This window comes from Salvelinus fontinalis, chromosome 2 (assembly GCF_029448725.1).
Source record: "Salvelinus fontinalis isolate EN_2023a chromosome 2, ASM2944872v1, whole genome shotgun sequence".
Taxonomy (NCBI): Eukaryota; Metazoa; Chordata; class Actinopteri; order Salmoniformes; family Salmonidae; genus Salvelinus; species Salvelinus fontinalis.
Window position 1 is genome coordinate 85,281,433 of NC_074666.1, and position 8,523 is coordinate 85,289,955.

Consider the following 8,523-nt stretch of genomic DNA (forward strand, 5'->3'; position numbering starts at 1 on the left):
TGGAGTGTCTGAGTCTCCACTCATTCGCCCCCTTTCTCACTCCAGCTGTTCTCTGTGCTGTATATTTTGGGATGGACACTGTAGTATAATTGCTTCCTTCCCCAACGTCTACCCTTCCTTGTATGTGCTGGGGTGAGCTCATGGCTCTGTCAGGTCATCTTTCACACCTCTGACATTCTTGCGTGTGTTGGAGATTTTGGGCCCATTGAAGGTTGATCCCCTCCCTCACCTTCCCTGGCCGCTCCGCTGGGAGGAAGTGGCAGGTCACTCTGGTCCACGTGAGCGGAAACACCTTTTCCTGTAAAGAGCGCTGCTGAAAGTCAAACATGTTTTCTTTCCCTTTTTACATTCTCTTTGAAGGGTGGAGGGAGGAGAGGCTTTTAAGTCTCTGAGAGCCAAAGTGAGAAGATTGGTCGTTCCTCGCCTCATTGACTTCTCAGTATTGCCAACGCGAAAGAAAATAAAGATGGCTTGTGTTGAACTGAAAGGATGACGCAAATCCAGTTCAAATAATATACCGGTTTACAGGCCTCGCATTATCAATATTAGAATCACTGACATGCTTCAGTTTGCCCTTTTGAAATGTAGTGGAGCTTCCTTTAGTCATACACACACACTCACCCTGCTCACTCCCGTGTCTCCTCTCTCCCCTCCGGTGGTCCAGGATCCAGAGCCAATTTCCGGACTCTGAGATGGATAACTATGCGTCGTTCATCGGGGAGGCTCTGGAGAAGACACGGTGTCGGGAATGTGTTCCCTCCTGGGAGGAGATCCAGGTGCTGATGGGAAGACAGGAGATGCTGTGTACAGTTCACTACCCAGGACCAGGCTCCTGTCAGCTCCACATCAGCTCACACACCACCGCCAATGAGGTGAGGGGGGGGCCTCTCTATCATCTCTGTCTCTCTATCATCTCTGTCTCTCTGTCTCTACCAAGATCTACGAGCACCCTCTCCAATCCTCTCCACTCCAGTTGACCTTTGTGGAGACTTGCACTGTAAAGTGTTGTCCCTACTCCTTACCAGACCCAGCAAGTTGGGAACTGCCTGTACTCCTCAAGACTCAAGTCTCTCTCTCTCTCTCTCTCTCTCTCTCTCTCTCTCTCTCTCTCTCTCTCTCTCTCTCTCTCTCTCTCTCTCTCTCTTTTTCTCTCTCTCTTTTTCTCTCTCTCTCTTTCTCTCTCTCTCTTTCTCTCTTTCTCTCTCTCTCTTTCTCTCTCTCTCTCCCCTCTCTCTCTCTCTCTCTCTCTCTCTCTCTCTCTCTCTCTCTCTCCTTCCTCTCCTTCCTCTCCTTCCTCTGCTAGGTGGTGAGGAGGATGTTGGAGAAGCTGGGTCTAAAGGAGAGCAGAAACACGTTTTCCCTGTTTGAGCAGAACGCCCACTGGGAGAGAGCTGTAGGGGGCAGCACCATCATCGCTGACATCCTCACCAGGTTTGAAAAGTAAATATTGCACAGACACAGGCAGGTACAGACAGGCACCGACAGACATCATTACGAGGTTAGAAAAGTTGGCCTACTCCAGAATTCAATGAGAACTCATCTGTTATATGTATATGCCAAGAATCCAAGCTATGTTCCGTAGAACAACAGACAGAGGAATCTGAAGTCTTTGATCGATAGATAGTGTCATTTTTATTTATTTCGTTTTTATTTTATTTATCTTAATTTTATTAATTTATTTTTTAGGGGGTGGGTCAGCTTAAATATTGCAGATAGATTGTGGATTCTATCAATGTAATTGTCTGCATCATTTCCAATTTGTATCATTATTATTTTCCCCTGACCCTACCACTCCTCCCCTAATTGGAGTAAACTAACGGACAACAGCACTTAGGCTTCTACTTCCAGTTTATACATACTATATATATTTTACCGACACCGTGTATTTTACCATCCCGTTTTGATTTCTAATTGCCATATATTTCTCAACTGTGCTGTAATGTTTCACAAAAATTCTGAACCTTTCTATCCTCCTAGTTTCTACAGATAGATAGTGTCGTTTGTGTTTTTCTTCTCCTGTGGTCCAGCTCTCATGCTGTAAATGAACCAAGTCCCTGATAACTGCTGACCTTGCCGTCTCATTTGTCAAACACAAACCGACACCGTGCTGGGAAAGTAGTGGGCTTGTGTCACCATGTATGTCTGTCTGTCTGCAGTCAGGGCACCCACTGTACACTCAGTGTGACACCGATGTCATGTGCTTGTGTAAGGATAAGTCTCAGTGTCGCAGAGAAGGAGTGAATTCAGCTGGAATAGAAGGGCTCAGTGTTGTTTTAAGAGGTGCGCGTGTGTCTACAGTCTACAGAGCTAGAGTGACAGGGTAAACATACCAAATGTAGCTAGTCACTGTTAGTCATCATCCGCTGCAGCACATGGTGATGTCACAGACAGGAAGCGATGGGGTGGTGGGATATTGACCTGGCCAGCCAGTTGGGGAGTTCTCATGCGTGCAAGTGTGTGTGCGTGTGTGTGTGCGTATGTGTGTGCGTGCATGCTCGTCTGTGTGTGAATGTGTGTATAATTTCTCACACGTGTTTTTTCCCACCCGTCACCCCTGCTAACCCCTTGTGTTCTTCCTCCTCTCTCTCTCTCTCTCTCTCTCTCTCTCTCTCTCTCTCTCTCTCTCTCTCTCTCTCTCCCCCTCTCGCTCTCCCTCTCCCTCTCTCTCTCTCTCCAGCCTGTCTGCCAAAGAGCCAGACTCAGACTCCCAGTGGAGGCTCTGCTTCAAACTCTACTGCATTCTGGATGCTGACACCATATCTGTCGACAGTATCGAGTATCTCTTCCTCTTTGAACAGGTAACAAACGTCACAGAGAGAGAGCGAAAGAGGGGGGGGGGGGGGAGATCGGCGCCTCTATTTCCTGTGTTATTGTCAATGTTAAATTAAACATTAGTGGCTGTTCCAATAATGATAACGAGACATTTTAATAGCTTTGGCCAGTGACTCATTCCTAGTATTTCACTGCGTTATTACGTTTCACTTAACAGTCGTTAAAGTCTTGTTATCCACAATAGTAATTTAACACAATGCTTTAAAAACATGAGTAAGGCCATTGGCTGCACTGCTGAGAGCCCCGGCCAGGCTCAACCAGGCAGGGCTGAGTCCATTAGTACATTCTTCCCGAGGACAGTTATAAGAGAGTTATGGGCCTGAGTAAAACAGGGTGGAGTACGACTATTATGGATGGAGGGAGAGAGTTACTGACACGATGTCCCCATCTCTTTACCCCTTTCTATTTCTCTCTCTCTTTTAACCCCCCCCCCTCCTCTCTTTCGTTCCATCTTCATTTTCTTCCATCTCACTCATGCTCTCTTTCTCTATCCTCCTCTACGTCTCTCTTCTTCTCTCCCCCTCTCTCTCTCCCTGCAGTGCCATGAGATGGTGGTGCGAGGTCAGCTCCCAGCCTGTGAGGAGGACCTCCAAACCCTGGCTGCCCTGCGGCTTCAGTCTGTGATCGGGGACTTCAGCACCCACTCCCCCTGCCCCCCTCTGGACGAGCTCTTCCCCGGCCACATGGTGGAGGCCCGGCTCCTCATGCCCCCCTGTGCCCCCCCTGCCCTCCTCCCCGCCACCCATCCCCCGGCACAGGGCTGCCCCCCGTCCCAGCGCTTCCCCGGGGGTCTCCTGGGAGGGGCGTTGTGGAACCATACGGCCACTGCAGCCCACAAGCAGAAGGTGGAGCAGGACCTGCGGCTACGCAGCCGTCTGAAGGAGGAGGCTGCGGCCATCATGAGCACCGTCGTGGAGTGCTGGAAGGGCCTGGCCGGGTACAGCAGGAGGGACAGTATGGCTGCCTACCTCACCATCGCACGCCAGTGGTCTGGCTTTGGCTGCACACTCTATGAGGTGGACTTCTATACTGTGAGTACATCTCCTTTCTCCGTCTACACAGATAAGTGAGTTGAGCGTAAAGAGAGATTATAGTACTGACCTCTTTTGCCCTCTCTCCCTCTTCCTCTCTCTTTCTCTCTCTCTCTCTCTCTCCCTTTCTCTCTCTCTCTCTCCCTTTCTATATCTCTCTCCCTCTCTCTCTCTTTCTCTCTCCCTCTATCTCCCTCTCTCGCTCCAGAGTTCGACAGGTAGTTTCTCTCAGAAGCTGTGGCTGGGTGTGGCAGCGACGTGTGTGTCTCTGTACAGGCAGGGCGAGGCAGAGGCCCTGGAGTCCTTCCCCTACGGACAGATCTGCTCCTACGGCGTCTCCGACAGCAACACCTTCAAGATCACCGCCGGCGACCGAGACCTGCTGTTTGAAACCACCAAGGTGGGTGAACAAAAGCTCATAGCAGGAGGCATTGTGTGTACTAATGATACATCTGTCATTCATAGACACATAGCAGAGTCTGTAGGTGGAATTAAACCTGAAAAGGTCTTTGATTGACTCCAGTTGTTCTCCTCATTCGGGCTGCATACAGCAGTGAGCTGCTTTATTGTGCCTGGTGAATGGCCTCTATTCCTGATCACAGTGACGCGTTGTGCACAGTCATTGAAACAGCCACGCTGCCTGCTCATGATGTTATTCCACCTACAGCTCCCTGACCCACGTGCAAAAACAGTAATTAATCGCGATTTAAACGAGAGTACACAGCCTGCCTCTCTCTGCCACCAGAATCAACCACCAAGAGTCTTACTTCCTGTTATTAAATACTAAGCGGAGTGAGTTTTTTTTCTTTGCGGTGTTAGACTAAAATATTAGCCCATAACATTTCCCAGAAACCTGGATATTTCCCCAAACAGCTAATTATTTTTTTCTTTGTGAGAACAAATCGTCCGTTCATTCTGCAGATTTGCTTGCATCTTCCCACGCGGAACAAAGCCCTCTCTGTGATCTCTCTCTCACGGGGCACAAGAGTGGCTTTTATTTATTTATTGGTGCAGCAGAACAGGCAAATTGGAGGCCAGCTAAAGGAGGGTGATACTTTTCTGAACTATGGGGCTCACATTGCTCTGTATTAAACTTAGAGGATTGAAGTGGATTGGGCAGAGTTCAACAGGAGCTGGTTTGAAGGGGGATATTGTTAAGCTAGGAGTCAACGGTTAAGGAAAGGTTAGCAGCTGAAGAAAGGGGTAAAATTGGTGCCGACAACTGGACTGGGGTCGTGTTGAAGTTAGGGTAAAGGTTATGGCCAGAGGTCACATAGTGTTAGGGGTAAGGCCAGATGTGGACTGATGGTAGTTGGATAAATTGGGGTTAGGACCCGGTGGCCAACACAACAACATACGATCATGAGCTAATGCAATATTTTGCTGTGACCTTAAGGACAGATATAAAAACCCAGCTGAAACACAGACATAATATGTTGAAATGCAAGACCCATCTGCTTTTGTTGTTGTTAGGGTTGTGTCTTACTGAAGTTCAGTCCAGTGGTGTGAGTGCTGGTGCTGCTGCAGAATGTGCCAAGGCACATCACGCTCTGACCATCCCTGGAGGATTGTTTCTGTTCCAGCAGCAGCTGGATGACATCATCTCTCCCCTCCCTCCCCTCGCTCCTGTGATGGTGCCAGACACAGACATTGAGAAAGCCACTCCTCACACTGTCACCAGTCTGACTCTCTGTTCTCTCTCTCTCTCTCTCCCTTTCTCGCTCTCTCTGTCTTTCTGTACTCTCTTTCTCTGTTCTCTCTCTCTCTCTCTCTCTCCCCCTCTCTCTGTCACAGCTGACTGAGATCATGCAGCTGATGAATGCCTATTTCAGTGCCATCCGTCGCCAGCGTGGGAGGGGCGACGACGTGGTGAGCATCACAGAGGGCACTGCCATCGAGGTGGGCTTCCACCACCTCCCCCCGACACCCACCCCCACCCTGCTGGAGCTGCCCTCGCACCCCGTGTGAAGAGCGCACCTTCCCCCTGTCCTCAGCTCACACGCAGCCTCCTCGGAGCCCAGCCCCAGCCTAGCGGACCCTGCGCCTGCTTCCTCCACCTCCTCCACTGGGAACAGCACCCCAGCCAAAACAAAGAGAATGCTGTTTTTACTCCTCGTCCGTGAAAATAAACCTCGCTGAGCGTTCCGACTGAAGGAGCGAGAAGGGGAGGAGCCTATTTTGTAAGTGAGGCTAGAAACCCACAGAAACACGTGGGTGCTGATGAGGTGTCGCCACCCCCATCCTGCCACACAACCTGTTTTCACATGGGAGAACCAGCACCCCGACAACGTGAGGCACGGGACCCGAAGCTGTGGCTCCTTATCTCCTAGAACTCACAGAGCCATACTTCAGGGAGACACACTGTTCCCCAACCAGTTACACCACTCAGCTAGAGACACGGAGCAGAGGACAAACTGCTTTAGGGAGCGCTGGGAACGTGCCTCTGCTATGTTGTTCTACATGTCGTGCTCTGCCTTTCCTATAAGATTATCGGCCTTTCCTAGAATATCCCTCATGCAATAGAAAGGGGGGGGGGGGGGGGAATCAGACTGACTCACACCCACACTTTCACCTCCTCTCTCTCTCTCACACACATACTATGAAAGGGTCTGTTTTCATAAAGACCCCAGCCAGGCTTGCATTACCTAGAACTGTTGATGTAGCAAGCCGTGTGAACTTGAACTGGAACCAGATGATGGAGCTCAGTAAGTCACTCTGGCTGTCATGGACAGAACTGCTCCTGCTGGTACTGTCAGCTGGGTGGGAGAGACTACTAGATGGGACACTTTGATTGGACGAGACTACAGGATGGGAGACTTTGATTGGACGAGATGTTATAAAGGATCCAGCCTAATGCTGTGTAACAGAAACTACAGGATCTTGGGCAATGACTTGTCTGTTGTTTCTACCAAACACTCTGATTTCCCCCCCTTTTGTCAACTTGCTGCTTGCCCAAGCTATCACCCCAACATGAAACTATGGCTAACACTTGGCTAACACTTGATAGGAGCATTTTAAATGTCTTGTCTGTTCATTTTTAATAGTTAAGTGATCCAATATTGATCTTATATCTAGGCCTATACCTCCAATTTAAGGGTGGAACTGTTATTTCCCAGTCTCTGTTTCAGTGGGGAACATATTCGGTGTGGATGGAAAGTAGATAGCTGTTTTAAGTCCGCACTCTGAAGAATTGACGTACTCACCTAACCCCCAGCCAGTAACATGGACCATCACAACCACAATGCAGGCCCCTGTCTTTTCTCTGCTGTGCCTACATACAAAACCAATGCTGTCCTGACTATTGATGCGTTCTTAGTATTATTTATGTACACACTTTGTGACACATTGTGTTGTTTATTTGATTTCATCCATTTGTCTTAAATGAGGACCTAGCTGGTTTTGTGTTGTTTTTAAGTATGGCTTTGAAATGATCCCATTAATGCCTCATCTAGATCCATTAGGTCACTGTACTGATCAGCCATGTGATCCTGTATTGCTTAAGGGCTCTATTCAATCCGTATCGTGGAAGTTCAGCGTTACAGCGTGATTGAAATTTGAAAGGCAATGTTCCCGCATTAGCGGAGACGGCATTCACGGTAAACGCTGCATCAGTCTACTCAATTGGAGATGACCTTTCTATCGCACAATCGGTAACGCTTCAGCAACACAGATTGAATACAGCCTTCAGCTACCTTATTGCCACGAAACCACAGCACATTGCCTTTCTGTGTTCACTACTTGGCTGGTAGACTTTGTCCAAGTTCATTAAAGTAACCAAAAGGTTTTGAGCACAGACCAAAGATAAGTTCTGCTGTTAGCTTTCTGCAGAGAAGATACCCAGACGTTAGATAGTTGCACCTCAAATGTTACACCCCAACGTCATTTAGACCAATAGAAGTTTTAGTTATGTTGTAATACAGTAGTCTATTAGGATCCCAGGCTCTAGTGGGATTTCCTTTTCCCTAACCCGCCTGCCCCTGAACCTGGCAGGCAGACTTGGTCTTCCTCAGGAGGAAGGACCCACCATGGCACAGCCAGCCCTGCCTCCTGCCCATACGATATGCAGGCAGTCACTGTCCAGTCAAGCCGTTGCTTTTTATACTGCAGCTGCAGGCAGCTATGCTCACAGTCTCTGAGATCCCTCCCTCCGTGTAACTTTGTAAAGACAGAGTCCAACCTAAAGCTCGCTTTGATTAAAGCTTGTTTGTACACCGCATGGTACCTTCTGTATGTAAATGTGTGTATAGTCAATTGCACTATTGTTTTTTTTAACTAACTTGGATGTGCAATAAGTAAACTATAAAGACTGTAATTAATTAAAAAGCAGCACCATTGTACCATACTGTTTGTTATTGTGTTAAGGCTCAGTATCCCTGAAAAACAAAGCCACTCTCATTGATGCCCTAGTTACAGTCCATAGTTAGGTTCTCAACCTGAGCTGCCTGGAAGAGGGGATGGATTTTGGCGCCAGCAACCAGATTTCTAAAATCTCTCCTTCTGAACAGTCAGTTGTCTTAGGTTGACACAATGGACTTGACCTGCTTGACCGAGTGGGTATCGCTGAGTGAGCCTGCATTTCTTTCTGGTAATGAGGCCTGAAGTAGCGTAGTAGAATTTGATGGGGATGGGGGGGGGGGGGGATTAGCGCACACACTCAAGG

At 48.6% G+C, this 8,523-nt stretch overlaps 1 protein-coding gene across 2 annotated transcripts in view; it reads left to right on the top strand.

The window, feature by feature from the left end:
- LOC129829873 (unconventional myosin-X-like) overlaps positions 1–8,200 on the top strand; it is a 48,836-nt gene extending 40,636 nt beyond the window's left edge. The window contains exons 8-13 of one of the 2 annotated variants that reach the window (XM_055891873.1): positions 665–872; positions 1,304–1,431; positions 2,678–2,798; positions 3,372–3,863; positions 4,072–4,263; positions 5,658–8,200. In XM_055891873.1, the coding sequence (XP_055747848.1) occupies positions 665–872; positions 1,304–1,431; positions 2,678–2,798; positions 3,372–3,863; positions 4,072–4,263; positions 5,658–5,831 (1,315 nt within the window). In that variant the 3' untranslated portion in view covers positions 5,832–8,200. Of the gene's footprint in view, positions 1–664; positions 873–1,303; positions 1,441–2,677; positions 2,799–3,371; positions 3,864–4,071; positions 4,264–5,657 lie in introns of both variants that reach the window. The other variant, XM_055891864.1, reaches the window with a different exon arrangement.
- Positions 8,201–8,523: the final 323 nt, after the last annotated feature.